Below are 17,261 nucleotides of genomic sequence, written 5' to 3'. Positions count from 1 at the left end.
GCAGCGTGGGCAGCAGGGCCAGGGGGGGATCCTGCCCCTCTGCTCCGCTCGGGGGAGACCCCCCTGCAGTGCTGCCTCCAGCTCTGGGGCACCAACAGCAGAAGGACACGGAGGTGTTGGAGCGGGGCCAGAGGAGGCCCCGGAGATGCTGGGAGGGCTGGAGCCCCTCTGCTGTGGGGACAGGCTGAGAGAGCTGGGGGGGTTCAGCCTGGAGAAGAGAAGGCTCCGGGGAGACCTTCCAGCCCCTTCCGGTCCCTAAAGGGGCTCCAGGAAAGCTGGGGAGGGACTCTGGAGCAGGGAGGGGAGCCATAGGATGAGGGGGAATGGTTTCAAACTGAAAGAGGGGAGATTGAGATGAGATCTGAGGCAGAAATTCTTTGCTGTGAGGGCGGTGAGCCCCTGGCCCAGGTTGCCCAGAGCAGCTGTGGCTGCCCCATCCCTGGAGGGGTTCAAGGCCAGGTTGGACGGGGCTTGGAGCAACCTGGGCTGGTGGGAGGTGTCCCTGCCCAGGGCAGGGGGTGGCACTAGATGGTCTTTAAGGTCCCATCCAACCCAAACCATTCTATGATTCTGTGAGTTACAGTGTGCTAACACCAAAGTTTCAAGCAGGACTTTGGGTCCACTGTCTGGCACGGTCACAATTACTGCACCAGCCAAAATTCTAGCAGCCAGGCCTGCTATCGGGGCGTGTCGAAAGTACCTTGTGTCTTCCTGCACTTCGCAGAGGCAGCGCTGAAGATGCGCGGGAGCACGAGGGCCAGGCATTCAGTGGCATCAAGTGCTCCATGGGCAGCAAGCGCGAGGTTGGGCATCCTCCTTTCCCAGGACCCTGGGTGTGATGGAGCATGGAGGGATCAGAGAGTTCCTCCCAGGATTGGACATCCTCCCGGGATCCTTCCCCTTCCTGCCCACCCAACTATCAACCTGCCAGAGCTGGGGTGGAAAGGACAAGTCCAAAGTGTTTTGCACCCACTTTCCCCTCCAAGAAACCTCTGCAGCAGCTCGGGCTGTCCAGGGCTGGTGAATCAAGACGGTGAAACCCAGAATAGAAACATCAGGCTGAAAAGTAGGACAGGGAGGAGGGGATTACTGAAGGAAAGGCGAGAATCAGGGAGTCTGAAGGCACATTTTGCTTTCTTGTGTCTCCAGTCCCTAGGATACCACCTCTCCCAAAAGAAGAAAGTCTCCCTGCTGAAGAAATCTCTCCTCCAGGAGGACCTCGCGTATATATCACTTTCAAAAACCCATATCCGTGCCTGCCATATTTATTTTAAGTGTACCAAAGGATGTCAGACAATTAGGCATTGTATGAAAAGACCATCGAAACAAAATATTAGAACATCTGCGAATATTTGTGTCTTCTGCAGAAAACTTAATCAGAGCCTAATTATGTCCCTTTGGCATCGTGTTGACTAGGAAACAGCAATTTAGTAAAACGCTAAATTTTTTCTAGCAGACATGGCAGCGCAAATGGGCACAGTACCAGGAAGGCGTTGGATTTTAATGAACGTGTTTGTAGATCAAATGACTGCAAGTCAGCAATTTTCTCACTAGTCACCATTTGCAAGAAATGGTATATTAATTTAAATGACTGCTTATATCCAAGCAGTAAAATAAATGGAATTATTCTACGTGTTGGGTAAAATTACCACATTTTCTATTAGCGCAGCAATTAAAAGTTCTGTTATACTGTGGTTCCAAAATTAGTCATGAGAGAGAATGGTGAAGCTCCAGTTGTAGTACAAAGAACCAAAGAAAAGGAATGTTACAGTTATTAATACATTATTTGGGGGGAAGGGATTTTCTGTAGGTAAGGGGAGTCTCTAAAGAAATCGTACAATTGTGAAATAAAGTTATAAAAGAAACTACAACCAATCTTCCTTGCTCCGGCACCCTCCACTGGAGCTGCTGTGTCTTAGATGCACTAATGGGCTTGAGCCACCGGGAGCGAGTAGATCTGAGGCCGATTTTAGTCTTCAGTTGCTGGCTAGAGAAAAACAACGTACTATGATGTTCCCTGGTGTAGTGCTTTATCCAAAAACTAGATTAGCGCTCCACAAAGTCTAGGAGCTGGGGCTCTGAAGAACGGAGCCTCTTTAACCCCGTTTTTAGTTCTCTCCAGACAAGGTCTGAAGAGAATTCATGCTGTTAAGGAAGGGGAGAGGGTGAAAAACGAAGCCGCTGTGGGATTCAAAGCAATTTAGCGACAATGACAGAGCTTACTTGCTTCATCGGAAAATAAATTTGAGGAATTGGAAGACTGAAACGCTGTAGCAAAAATAAGATAATAACGGGTAGACGTCTGCATCTTTAGCCCGGTAGAGCTCAAACAGCGGCTTTTCTTTGTCCGTCTCACAGTCCACTGGTCATCTGTCTTTTCCCCTCTTTCCGTCACAAATCAAATAGGTTCTCAGAAATGTCAGCTCTTTGGCAGCCGTTTCACCCTTACTTCCAATTTGCCGGAGGAGCTGCAGGACCTCCGACAGCTTCTGGCAGGACCCAGCACCTGCATCCCTTGTTTCCCACTCTGGAAGTAACATCATTCCGGTAGAAGTGGTGGGAGTTTTCCCACGAGCAATTATAGTCGCTTTGCTTGCGCTCTGTTACGAAAAGTATCTTCTCCGCTCCAAGCTCAAGAAATATATGGTAGGAAACAGGCAATACTTGAACACCAAAAATTTATTTCAGGTATTCCAGCGTGACAGTGAACCTGATAGCACCAAGTAAGATAAAATTATGTTTTCTGCTCTCTGTAAAGTGCCCAAAAGACAATAATGCATGGTCACAGCCTTGAGATAAAGGATTTTGAGGAGGAACATCTATAGTCATACTAAAATACACGATACTGAGTATGATCCTCCCACTTTCCTTCACTTAGACAAAAGCTTTCCAAATATTTTCCAAATGCGAAATGGCCGCGACGCCCTTGGTAGCAGCAGGGTAGGTCTGTCTCTCTCCTGATATACTGGAACACAAATTGTAAACGTACTGAAGACGTCAAAAAATCCGAGGCAGCCCAGCAAATAACAGATAGAGACACGTGATTTCTGTAACTGCAAATGTATCTCAGCCTAAAAATACAGGAAAAAATCTTTAAAGTACAGATAATTGGGCAAAGGCATAAGAATATGTAACATCCCAGCGGTAGCTAATTTAATGACTTCAAGGAGGTATTTGTCTAAGATTTTTACATTTGGAATCTAAAATTATGAGTATCTAGGAATATAAATATTCAAGACTACATATCTTTATAATTGTTACAGAAATTGCAATAAATGAAAGGCTGCCCTGCCAGCTCTTCTCTCCATCTCCACCTCCAGGGTTTGTTCTAGACGTTACAAACCTTGACGCAGCTTCAAAGCCACACTTTATTAAATCCAAATTATCGCAAGGGCCGTATTTGCTGCTTCTTACAAAGCCAGGAGGGTTTTTCCCCCCGCTCTTCAATAAGCTTACTCGACCACTCAACTTGCACTGTTCAGTCAGGTACGACAGCAAATTTTTAATGCCTAAACCCATTATATTAAAGTTTTGCAAGTCATCTTTTGAGGTATGGAAAAAAGATACCCTTGGACGCGTTAGAGGCTTTGGTGAAGCTCAGCTGTTTGGTTGACTGCAGTCACTGACCTGCGGGGCTAAAGAAAAATGGAAGAACGTCTCTGTGCTTTCAAAATTTTATTTTCAAACTTCTTATTTTACCAGAATGGCCTATGCTGTTCTGTTCACACACCCCCCAAGCATTTTGCAACATGGAAATGGAGAGAAACGGGATGAGCGAGGAGTCAGATGCTCAGTGAGCTGCTACCGCAGTCCGGCTCCCCTTCACCTGCCTTGGCATGAGTTGGGTGAGAAGTTTTAGGAGATAAACTTTCCAATGGAAGAATTAATTTCTCATCAAAACTTAATGCTGGCTAATTTCTTAATCTCAAAGTCTTTGGGAAAAGGCAATTTAAAGGGCTGTTCCTGCAGCCTTCACGCAAGGCAAGTGGCGTTCTCGTTTGGGCAAGGAGCACCTGTGGCAAGTGGAGGAGATGCTGAACGAGGCTTTTCCTCCTCTACCAAGATCAGGCATATTTAACCATCAGCTTTTCAGGTGTCTGAGTACAAAACACAGGTGTATTGTAAAAATATCCTGGAGTAGCACAGGCTGTGCCTCAAGGTAGCAGGAGAGACACCAGCAAGCTTGCTCAGGTGGTAGGACTGAGGAATGCTCTCGCAGCAGGCAATCGGTTTAATATGGGGGTTTTGCTCACCATGTTTGCTTTGATACCGGTGGGGTGGCTTTGGGATCTTCCACCTTTTCTTCTTTCAAGCTGGAACCCACCAGCCGCTGTTCCTGCTGACTGCTCGCGTGAGAGGACGCTGCCCTGCGGGGGCAGCACGGTATTCCAGCCATCACTCCAATACTTCCCAATCCGCTCCCGCGTCAGAGCTCGGAAATCTATAACTATCTAGCAATGGAGTTCTCGGCTGAGGAGATTTAGTCACTTTCTGGGAAGAAATCCAAACAACATTTAAAACATGTTTGGGTGGGGGTTTTTTCAATAGCGCTGGAAGAAAGGTCAGAGCAAGAGAAGAAGGAAATCAGAAGATGGAGTAGTACAAATCCACCGCACAAGGTATGGAGACACAAAAAGCGTTGTGATCGCATCCCTCTCACTTTCCGAAACAGCTGTTGCAACAATTTTGCAGTTCAGTTGAGCTTCAAATTTTTCATCTCCAGCTACAATAAAATTCATGATGCTTTATCCGATTTCCCTCACCCCGTCCAAAAGGCATAAACAAACCCCTATTTCTGCCACCTCTCAGAATGCTGCCTGCAAAGCCACCAGAGAAAAAAAAAATCAATCTCGTATTCTATTGTACATTTATAACAATGCGTTTGAATTACAATTTATCCATCTTAGAAGAGGCAGAGGCAATGTTGGTATTGCATGGCCTGACCCTACAGTGCTGCGCATCCATCTGCCTCGTGGGGAGATTTATTGACTCCTTTTGGGGCCAAGTGCAGCTCAAGGATCTTGCCACCTCAGATGCTGAGCCCCTCTGCAAGTAGACATGGAAAATAAAGAGGATGTGACAGCTTTGTGTGACATACAAGGGTGTACCACCAAGCCAGTGTCCAAGGAAAATCACAAATATCGGCACAACTGTTTGCCAACCACTCTGCTAAATCATCTTGCCACCTGTCAATTGTTTTTTAATTGAAATATTTTAAGTAAATATGCAATTTTTTAAACCATCAGTAAACATCACTAAACACCTGAAAAAACATCTTCTCAGCCTGGAGAAGAGAAGGCTCTGGGAGGACTTTATAGCAGCCTTCCAGTCCCTCAAGGGGCTCCAGGAAAGCTGGGGAGGGACTCTGGAGCAGGGAGGGGAGCCATGGGACGAGGGGGAAGGGTTTTACACTGACAGAGGGTAGATTTAGATGAGATCTGAGGAAGAAATTCTTTGCTGTGAGGGGGGTGAGCCCCTGGCCCGGGTTGCCCAGAGCAGCTGTGGCTGCCCCATCCCTGGAGGGGTTCAAGGCCAGGTTGGACGGGGCTTGGAGCAACCTGGGCTGGTGGGAGGTGTCCCTGCCCAGGGCAGGGGGTGGCACTGGGTGGCCTTTAAGGTCCCTTCCGACCCAAACCATTCTGTGACTCTGTGATCTGTGGTTGGGGCAGAACAGAAAATAAATTGCAGTGGCTTCACCTTGCGTTTCCCCAGCTGCTGGCGAGCACACTTACCTGCGAGTGAGCTGGGAGCAAGCCCGAGGATCCAGCCCACTACAGCCCGGAGGTGACGACGGCATCCCTCAGGAGATGGCATGGCATCCCTCAGGAGCTGTGGGCAAAGCAACAAACCACCATGTGATTATTTTTTTCACATGTAAGAATGCGTTTGTAACCTAGAAAAACACGTGTATTTGAAACGTTTGCAATCAAAAGCTTTAATTTTATATTTTTACATATCCGGTTGCTTAAAGCAAACTAACTTGTGTATGTAAACAGAAGTGAAATACTCACATAGTCTACCTTTAAAAATACAAGGCGATAAGTAATTTTATATAGTAAGGATTCCAAATCTCTCTGCTGTCCATCTGATACATAACGAATTACTCTGATTTTTCCGTTTGGCTGGTGTGCAGGGATGAGTCGGCGCTGGGGGGGCAGAGCTGGGAAGGTGCTGATCAGGAAACGTCTTCTCTGAGTTGGGGGAAACCAATCTCTTCTCTTTTCTCTCAAGTGATGAGGTGTGTCATGTCAAACTACAATTTTCATTACAAGTTATATGATGCTTTTTTAGTGAGCTGCGAGAAAAAAAGACACCAGGAATCGTACCATGGGCAGAGAATAGATTAACTTCAGGGTGACGGGGAAGAAAAAGGTAAATTACAACCACGTTTCCGGAGCAATTCCCTTAGCCACAGGAGAGTTTCAATGATTTGAGCTGCAGAAACTCGAGGTGAGTCACTGAAAACTAAATATAATTGAATGAGATTTCTTAGAAAGGAACCATAGGCCGGCCGCCGCAGCTCTTGGCCGCTGTTATTTAGCGTTTTTAAAGGTGTGGGTGCTCAGTTCGTTTAAATTTAGTTCTCCCAAGTCCACCAAAGGAGAACCACTGAGCAGCACCTGAAAGTTTATTCCCTCAAAGTTAGTACCAAGACAAATATCCATGCTTAAACAAGTATATTTAAAATATACTTTGTAAGGGACAAGCAGCACCACTTTTTTACCTTGGTTTATTAAAAGATATCCTCGGACTGTAAATACTTGGACTACGCTCTTTGTATGCAACTAAACAGGGAACAGAACTATTGGAATAATAAACCTGTAGGGGTGGATCAGTCTAATGAAGTTTACCCGTACTGCTCTGGTTAAAATTTAACTGAAGTACTGGACAGAAAATGAGAGGCAGGGCTCTTTGTTTCGTATTTCTTTAGAAGGGCTGAAAAGCTTCTCTTTGCTCTTTGGTGCTTAAACTGTATACCGACTGATTTCTGCTGCGTTACGTAAGTACATAGATGAATATATATATATAAAAAAATATATGAATATGTATATACATATATAAATTATTTGTGAATAAAAATTTATAAATTCTTAAAAGCAATGGCATCAAAAGTATCATTAAAGTCCCATATAATTTGGAAAAAAAAAAATACACGAGACCGTATCCACACCAAAGACCAGTTGGACATCTCAGAAATAAAACACATTGATTTCAAATGTGATTAGGGCTTTAAAGTTTTGAATCAAGAAATCGTAACACTACAACAATTACAGTATAATATCACCGTGTTACAGAACAGGTATTTTCTCCCCCCAAGAAATTCTTTGCCGTTTCAAATTCATAAAACTTTAATCTCTCGATGCCTTGAGAGTACAAACAAGCTTCGGAAAGATAACTCAACAGGTTTATTTAGCAGCACTGTTAAAACAGTCTGCTTTCTAAAGGTTAATTAAAAAAACCCCGGATGATCCAGAAGCATGGGTTCAGTATAACATGGGATAATGGCATTATAATTAATAGAAATAAAAGCAAATGGAATCCCTTTTACTTTATCCTGACACATGCATAGTAACTGCATGAAAATATATGGAATTTAATTAAGAATTACAGCTCTTCCGTAGAAAATAAGGTATTGACAGTAGGTAGAACCTCCTTACTCCCCCAAAACCAACCCAGACTTTTCACAAAGAGCAAGGTGGGCATTTGAACAGAAAAGGAATATTTTATTAATCTTTGCTGTAACAAATTAGATAGAGATTTAGCAAAAATTCTTTCCGGCCTGGTCATCAGCCTTTTAAGAGAAAAAAAGCAAGAATGGGCCAGAAAATTTTGATAAGGAGTAAAACCTCCCGCAGAGCGGGGTGAGGCGAGCGGGGAGCCCTGGCCCCGCAGGTGTCGGGCTGTAGGAGATGTCTCCAGAGCCCTGATCTGAAGAGCTACGGGTCGGCAAGGCAATCATAAATCATCCGCCGATGATTCCTCCCGGCCTTTGCCAGGCTGGTTTGGTTGTAACTATGGCAACACCTTTTCTCCAGACCAAAGTTCAATTATTTTACATTTTTATTACCACAGCTGTTCGCTTAAAGTTCACCAGGGTGACTTTCTGCTTGCACAGAGAGCGGATCCCGGGTAGCGAGAAGGCGGAGACAACCTCATGCTAAACAGGACCAAAGAGAAGAAAACACCCTGAACCGGTGGAAAATCTCTGCCTGACAAAATGCCGTCCAGAAAAAAAACAGGCATGTTTGCAGCCGCTTTTGTGACCTGCGCTTGCTCTTTTGTGATCATTTGTGTTGTTCTGGCCACCCAGCACTGGGTGAGCAGCAAGGTTCACTTTTCTGGGACAAACTCCAGCGTTACGGTGAGTCTCACCTACGGACTTTTCAGCGGCACCTGCGAACAGCTTGTCGATGCGGGACTTCTGGTTCCAGAAAAGATTTTCCAAGGTGAGTGGTTTTGCGCCTGGAAATGGATGGCATCTTCTTGCTCATGCAGGTGATGGACGTAGGAGCCACGGCTCGTTCGTGTATTCATCTGCGACGATAATAAGTGAGAACAATTCTTGTCAATAGCAACTTCTAATTACCTGTGATCTGGGCCTGTGCCTTGGAAACAAGGAAAAAATACAGAATAGGAACTGTATGTAAAATTGATTTTAATTTTCAGAAGCTTTCAGCGAGGAACAGAAAAGCAACATTCCGTTACCATTTTGTCAAAGGATTACAAACCTAATTCATCTTCCGGGATTTTTTTTTAAATTTTGTTTTGTTAAATGAATTGATTTAAAACATTTTGCCACCTCCTGTCAAATTAGCATCGTTTTTATAGAAGAAGGTTTTACGAGGCTGCTGAAGGGAAAAGAACCAAACACTGAAATCAATAATTTAGATATATATGGTGTTTATACCTGTGCTGGACCTGCACATTAATGACAGTATCCCTTTTATTTCTTCCTTTAAAAGCACACCATTCCATTTTTAAGGGCTGTTATCAAACTTAACCATTTGGTTAGTATTTTCAAATCTTATGCTTGCTCATGTGTTTTGGGTTTTTTTTATGCTAGACCTTGAAGTATCGATTACAACATAGTTCGTCATCTTTTATAAGGCCCTTCTTCCCCCACCCAAGGTGCAATTTTCAGGTGACTCCTCGTCATCATGGCTTCCCAAAAAAACTCTGAGATGATCTTTGGAAACAAGGTTATTGGAATAAAAGTTGAGCAAACATCCAGTAGATTCAAATTGAACTGTATTTTATGTTGATACCCAACAGATGTATACAAGAGATCTTACTTTTTGTGCATCCTCAGTTCTTGGTCTTTATCCTCAATGGCAGAATTACTGCAGAAGAAAAAAAGAAAAAAAAATGGTTAAATAATTAAGGAAGAGAGAAAAAATGAGAGATAAGGGACGAGAGATGCTAGATGAGAATAAAACAAAGTTAAAAAATAAGGGGAAGAGCAGAAGGGGTTTTACCTAGAGCAACCTTGGAGAAAGTTAAGACAAGAATGAAAAATCCTGGTATGAGAAGCAAAACGTGAGAAAAAGCAAAACAGAGACAAGAAACTGTGCATACCAAGTATGAACCACAGACTCAATACTGTTTTCTCGCAGTTCCGCAAAGATTTACTTAACTTTACGCAAAAGTAGCTCTGCTGATGTGAAGAAAATCATTCAAAAAGGCCAAAGGTAGATAAGCCTGAAAGCTGTTGCGAGGGTCAAGGATTTGTACTGATTTTATGTATATTGCTGTCTCACCGAGTTCAAAGATGCAGATATACACGTGCGAAAGTGAAAAAAGTCAGTCAAAAGAAAACTAATGACAATTTGGAAGAGTAGGAGTAGGTCAAAATTATTTTCCTTTTCTGGCAGGCTGTTTTAAGATGTCCCATCACACAGAAGCCACCAAGGTAGAGCACAGCAGACCTGAGCGTCCAGGTGGTTCCCATTTCCGAGCTCTTTCCCACCTGAATTTAGTACAGAAATTGTATCCGAACGAACAGGCACCCAAATTACCCCAGTGCCAAAGCTCTATCACACAAGCCACTTTGTATTATAACAATTATATTGGCACGAAAAAGCCGAACACAGCAGTGTTCCTAGCAGAGCATACAGGATATATTGAGATCATTCCACAATAAATACAAAATCACAAGTCATTCAAAGCAGTTTATTTACAGTCATATCAGAATAATCAAAGTAATTTTTAGAAGAGTAAATACGCACTTATAAAAATAGTTTATAGACGATTGTATCTCCCCACGCCAGTTGGCTCAAGCGCCACGCGGGCCGACTTGCTGATTTTAATCGGGCTCCGCGTGAAACCAGGAGTCCACCCGTGGAGAGCTGGTTGCAGGGCAAGGATGCAATCTGGCAGGAATTCGGGGCACGTGTCTTGCCTTTGTCTGCACAGCAGCTAACACAACCCAATCCCAGCGCCTGGGCGCTACTGATGTATAGATTTTAATTACAATTAATGACAAGCACTCCCAGAACACTTGCATCGGTAAAGGGTTTCCGTTCTTTGCATGGTCTGCATGCATTTTGCTGGTGGTGGCAGTTTCCCCCCAGCAGATTTAGGGTTTTGAGCTTACCATTTACAAAATATCGTCTAAATTCTCAAATTTAAGCCATTTGGGGATGAACAAAACGAGGGATCTTCAGGAGTTGCTAGTTGCCTTCAACAGCTGCTGAAAGAAAGTCGTGCTTTATCAATAGTCTAAATATGGATTTGCCCACACCCCTCACCAGTTCAGTTGGGCACATATCCTAGATGAAAGGAACTGATTTTAAATTAATTCTTAGGCTCTATGGAGGCAGGATTGTCACTTTTTATATTAATTCTGTACATTCTTGAAATAGAAGAGATACTTCACAGATTTGCATACATACTATTTTTAAATTCAAATAATTGGGTCCTCCTAAGACAGTAGATGCCTTTTGTTTGACGATATCCTTCAGTAAGTGGATTGCCTGCGCTAGGGAGAAACGAAGTGCTGTGCTTTCTCCACTCTCACATTTTAGACACCAGTAAGAAGAGTTATAAGCATCCTTTTAAATCACAGCTTGGTCTGTCGCTCAGCAAGTACGGCCTGGCTGGGGGTCTCTGCTGCACACCCTGAGTGCATTTCTCAAATGGCATTGTCATATTTGGGTGCCAGACGAGGAGAATGGAAATCGTGAAAGAGTCAATCAAAGACAATAGCTTGGAGCTCGGGGGTGCAGAGTACTTATTAGCAATAGCCCACATGGGCTTTTATTAGTGGCCGTAGAAAAGTAGATGCTCAACAGCCTGTCCAAAGCCCATAGCTTATTATTTTGAAAACCACAACATTAAAGGAAATTTCCAGGCATAAAAATAAAAGACAAGCAAAAAAATATGGTTTCTGCAAGTGTACAGTGCATGAACTGCCTGGTCGCGGTTGCCTCTTTAACAGACTGCCATGAACGACCTTAATAGAGCGATAAATCAATACAGCTACTTCAGAGGCTCTGGGGACGAGCAGAATGGTCTGGCAGAATGTAAGAGTTATTTAATAACTCAAGTCCGTAGAGTCTTCGTTAGCTGTTTTAATGATTTGTCTTAGAAAGGAACCACCTATGAATATAACAGTCTGCACCAGAGCTGGTTTCCAGCTTTGCTTGTTTCTAAGTCAGACACGTAAAAATTGTGAGCAAGGTGCCGGAAGAGGAACTCCCATGAAGTCCCGTAAAACCAGGATTTATCCAACTACTGGAACCAGCGAGGCCAACAGCACACGAGGAAGTCTTTGAAATTTGCCGTAACAGAGAGGAATCTATTAACTTTCCGACTCTTAAATACATAACAAATGCTTGAAAATTGCTGGAACTTCATTAATGGTATCATCAGGTTCCAGCTGTGCTATGGGATCTCCTGAAAAGTGGAAAGATAGGTTGAATTCTACTTTGTGGTTTGTTTTTTGGTTTTTTTTTTTTGTTTTGGTTTGGTTTTGGTTTTTTTTTTTGTTAATGAACAATTAGTTGTGTGCCATAAGTGATCATAGACCTCATAAAAGCTGTCAGATAAGCAAGCTTAGAAAAGACCTCAGGCCTCTCAGCTAAAACGTCATTCATGTTCAGGTTAGTAAAAATTCAGGAAATGCTATCCAACCATATGAGAGTTAAAGGTGAAAAAAAAAAAAAATGAAGATACAGAAAATTTAGGAGAGATCCGGCAAAGGCAAAACCCTCTCCTTTCATGTGGGCATTAAGCTGTTTTACGCTGATGCCAAGGTTATCCAGCTGTGGGTTACTATCGATCCCGTTCAAGTAGATCAGTGACTGTAGGTTCCTTCAGTTTGCACAGACTGCTTTATTTAGAAAAAAATATCTGCCACTACGAAAACAGCATTCTATTTACAACCTTGAGTCTTACGCTGTCGCAGGCGTGATTACAACAGGCGGAGTCTGACAAAATTACATCCCCTAAACTGCGACTCAACGTCAGAGATGAACGCGATCAATTAGGGGGTGCAATGGCTGTAGCCAGTCAATTCTGGAGATGTTCTGGGTGACAAAATTAGATGAGGCTGCCAAACCTGTCTGATTTGGCTCCAAACTTATTTCCCGAACTAAGCAATGCCCAAGCAGTAACGCCGCCTCAGCACGAGGGCACGGTGCAGCCGGTGCTGTGCTCACTTCTATTTACTGAGGGATGTTTTCTGAACACCCGTCTTTCCTATTCTTTTAGAATTGCTTAAATTTGCATCCTTACCTACCATTTCCTCCAACAGAAATTAACTTCTGCCGGGAATATTAGATAAATCGAGAGACAAGCTCTCCTTTTAATTTATTTCCCATAGCTCTTTGTATTGTTATGAGTCTTTGTTTTCTTCTTATGGGGTTTGTACTATTTTTTGTTGATCTTTTTACTGCTATAATTTCTCTAATTTATGCACTGAATACTCTGCCGTAATGGCTTTCTATTAAAAGTACCCTAGAAAGGAAGTTTTCCTGCAGATGGCTGTCTACCACAACACCCATTTGAACAGAGCTTGAAAACGTTGTTGCCTTAGTTGTTATAGGGTAAGGCAGCCACAGGCACGGTATAGTTGCCTTTTCAATCTTTAAATTGAAAGACGGAAAAGAAAATATTTCCAGGCAGCTATACTGGAATCACACTCTGAGTATCTTGCTTTAGCATTTGCGCCTCTTATTATCAGCAACATATCAAATGACTAGAAGGATTTAGGCGAAACCAATAAAACCAATTACAGTCCTGGAGGGGGTGACTACACGTGCCAAGTACACATGGCCAGCCGTGTGGGTGTGGTACCTACAGAAGCTACACCAGGCGACAATCTACAGTACAAACTCTAATAAGACTGAGCAAAAAGGAGAGGTGCCAAGATGCTCCATGTTAAGACTCCTTGACACGTGGCCTCAGGAGTGGAGACCTTGAGCACAGGAGCCCCAGGGCAGGGCTGAGCCGGCAGCTGGGAGTCCACGTTCTCCCCTTGCCGAGCCCAGGGCCACCAGCCGTGAGCATGAGGCACAGGCCCTTGGGAGCCAGAGCATCCCATGTGTCCAGTCCTCCCAATGAAAACAAAGCAGGAGTTGCTCCTTTCTTTTAAAAGAGGAGAGCAAGTACTGTCTCCGATTTTTTTTCTGCAGGACGCAGCAAGAGACAAATCTAGTCTGGGTATGAACACCAGCCCGGTGGCCAACCATGCCTCGTCTGTCTGGGAATGACCATGTTCAGTTACGTTTGTCCTACAAATGCACCTATCCCTTCCAGGCTAATGGTTTTACTGGACTTTTAGAAGCTGTTCCCCTTGTCAGTTTTATTTTGTAGGAGGGGGACTGCTGCTCTATTAAAAAGAAATAATCTACAATTGGAGCCAAGTTTTAAATTGGGCAAGTGTAGAAACTGGCAGATATCTCAGGAGCAATGGGCAGAGAAACACCTAGTTTTCCGATCTGATTTAGGCATCAAATTTCTGTCTGGCCTTGTAAAGAGGAAATACTTACAGAGTTATCAAGAAATAAGTTTACTACCCAACCCAATGCCTGGAAAGTTTGTGTTCCTGCAGGATTAGCAGACAGGCGCTTATTTCAGGCTAATGTTCCTTCATCCCAGTTTGGATCTGCGGTCACGTTCAGCGAAATCTCTGGTTATTAGCTTTTAATTACAACCCTGTCAGTAAGTGATGAGGTCATCGAGCCCGCTGGACTGCGCTGATCATCAATGCTGTATTTCAGTTGCAGCTAACCTGAGCAACACCAAGGCGAAAAGCACCATCACTGCAATTATCGTGATTTTGGTTCTCGGTTTACTGGTTTCCCTTCTGAGTTCTGGATTTACCTGCACTAATGCTGTCAGTAATCCCTACCAGACATTTTTGGGACCCATCGGAGTCTATACCTGGAATTCCCTATGCGGTGAGTAACGCGTCCCATGCTGACCACTTTCTGCCCACCATATGGTTGAATACAGTATCTTCATCAATCCCAAGAATAAGAAAAATATATCTATAAAAGGAAACACTTGGAAAAGTATTCTGATTTTGGTTTTTAACAGTGTCTTCTGGAATACCTGAAAACTATCTTTTAAGTACCAGTAAAACAGTATTATTTACTCGAAGTGGCACCATCGGTCAGTAGGAGTCTGGATGCACTGGCAGTAAAAATGGAAATGGAAAAGGCCCAATAGGTGTAGCATCATTTCATGCGCGATGCACATTGAGAACAGAGTTCACTGGCAAATACAGAGCAAAAATTTAACAGAATAGTATGCACTGGATGTGACTACAGTGCAATTTGTGACCTCTTTAAGACCTTGTGTCACTCTTTTATAGTATTTGTAGCATATTTGTTGCTGGGTTACCTCCATACCAAATTAGGCCTCTAAGGTCTAATCTACAGGGTGGACTCTAGCTTCATTTCTGAAAAATGTATTGAATTGAAAACATCCACAATAGCATTAACATGGCGGGCAGGCGGCAGTTAGAGGGACTGAGTCATAGAAAAATGTATTTCCTTCTCAAAAAGACACTTTAACTTATCAAAGTAAGTTTTAACATTCCCTAAGGATAAAAAAAAAAAAAAAAAAAAAAAAAAGAGGTAGAAATGCTGAGTTGTTAGACATGTGAACTCAGTCAAACAGCTCCCTGGAGGTGTAACCCCTCGTTAGGAGCCTGGCTGCTCCTCATGCACCTTCCTACCCTCTTCATCTTGCTATGGTAATGACTTCAGCTCTCACACTCAATTTGTCTCAAGAGGATTACACCTCCCTCTAACACTAGGTTTGCGCGCAGAAAAATTTCTTTAAAGACATCTGATTACAGAGTACTTCATCATGGGTGTTTTGTCCTTCAAAAGCTCTTCATGGCTGAAGGTGCTCTGCTGGTGGAGCAGAAGCTTGCTCTCCCTCGAGCCATGTACCATGAACTGCCTTTGCCAAAATCAGACCTTTGTGGAAAGGGATTCATCTAGATACGTAGTCTTAACGTCGTCTTAATCATAGCAAGTACAGGTGGGGGTGTGAAACTCACCCCTTTTTCTCCAGCCATGTCTAACATAGTGTATAAAGACAGATGCTGAAACAGCTGTGGATGCCTTGAAACACAACAAGAAAAGTGAGCAAAAGTCTAGATTAGACAATTATTCCACTTTTGAGACAAGCAGATCATTGTCTCACCACATGAGAAAGTTGTTCGTTTCCTGAACCCAGCACCCTTACCTGGCCAGAATCTGCAAGCTTTGACCAGAAATGAAAGGACCAGGGGCTTGCCAAAATAAATATTAGTGAGAAAGTAAACCCTCATGTTGACTGAGAATTGTGGTTACTTTTTACAGCCCTGGAATTGCTATGACCTGGAAGTCTATTTTGCCATGGGCATTTTTTTATGAAAAATCATGTGTCGTTTGATGTGTGAGCGTATCTTGAAGGTTCCAAATTCTCCTAGCAGATGTCCCAAAAGTCCAGTGTCCTCCTGCAAAAACCTGAACCTGTTTCAGTAGGAACGTGTTGCATGTGGAAGGAAGGAATAGAAATATTCTCACCAATGTTCGGAGATTATACGGCCATCAGCACTATGAAAGTGGAGATGTAAACGCGTTACTTAGCTAAATGGCAAAGTAACCGAACTCCACTCATATTCAGGCAGCTATAGGAAGTAGACAGAGATCTAAGACATTGCGTTTTGGCTCATCGCAGAGTCATTGAGTAATTTGGGTTGGAAAGAACATGACGTTTCTAAGTCTAAGCTCTTGAGCAAAGCTGGGCCAACCCTGAACGCAGACAGGGGTTTTATCCAGTTGTGGTACCACACACCCCGTGACTTTGGGGTCATATGTAATAGGCAAATCACCAAAGGGGTAAATGTATTTGCTCATCAGCACTAAACTCAGTGAAAAAAAATTTTACAGTAAATGGCCTTAACTAAGAATAGTCAGTGAGAAACCATTAAATTTAGCAGAAAATATGACAATGTCCAAACATTGACAAGATATGCCAGTGTCGAAACAGCTGGCAGATACTATTAGATGGGACAAAAATTCCTTAAACACCCGCATATTTTACTAATGGAAAGTACTAGATTAATCTTTGTCCGTGAATTCTAACCAATTTAAGTAGACTATTTACAAGTAGCTAATAAATAGTATTACAGTTTCACCTCTAACATTTATATTTATATTTTCTAGGAATCTTCATACTTATAGCCATGATACTTTTTCCTGTGAACATAGAAGGAAACGGCCTGTCTATAGAATTGGCCCATGGATGTTTTTCTGCTCTGCAGAAATATGTCAAATCTGAACACACTTATGGATATTCATATTGGATCATGCTGCTCATCATTTTTCTGAACATTGCTTCTATCGTCATCATATATTTCTATGACCATGCAAGATATTCTAAGAAGAAAGAACAGGAAAGACCCATTGAAAATGCACCAAAGGACGTCATTCTCTTTTAAGGATACCACTGAAGAGAAAAATTACTATTTAATATGGACAATTATGGCTGATCATTTCCATTCAAATCGAAGCTGTGTATATAGTTCAATTAACAAAATAGCCTTTTTTGTCTTCAAAGCAATTTGATTTTATCTTAGGTCTTAATGTAATACTTAGAAGTTTCTATTGGTAAAGGTGCTGCCGAAACACCTCCGAGTAGATATGGCCCGAAGTGCACGATGCCAGCACCGTCCCGAAGGAATGGACCACATGCACCTTAGGGCTCTGCTCTTCTCCAGAGGGATCACTGTGAAAACTCACTCTTAGAAGGGTTCCTCC

At 43.1% G+C, this 17,261-nt stretch overlaps 1 protein-coding gene across 1 annotated transcript; it reads left to right on the top strand.

Annotated features, from left to right (window-relative positions):
- The first annotated feature begins 8,218 nt into the window (after positions 1–8,218).
- Positions 8,219–16,942, top strand: CLRN3 (clarin 3). Its single transcript, XM_074591882.1, has 3 exons — positions 8,219–8,447; positions 14,223–14,402; positions 16,668–16,942. Exons 1-3 carry the CDS (start codon positions 8,219–8,221, stop codon positions 16,940–16,942), a joined length of 684 nt encoding a protein of 227 aa, XP_074447983.1.
- Positions 16,943–17,261: the final 319 nt, after the last annotated feature.

The sequence above is a fragment of the Larus michahellis genome, chromosome 6, assembly GCF_964199755.1.
Source record: "Larus michahellis chromosome 6, bLarMic1.1, whole genome shotgun sequence".
Taxonomy (NCBI): domain Eukaryota; kingdom Metazoa; phylum Chordata; class Aves; order Charadriiformes; family Laridae; genus Larus; species Larus michahellis.
The sequence above is the reverse complement of the archived record's forward strand: the minus strand, read 5'-3'. Positions and strand labels throughout refer to the sequence as shown.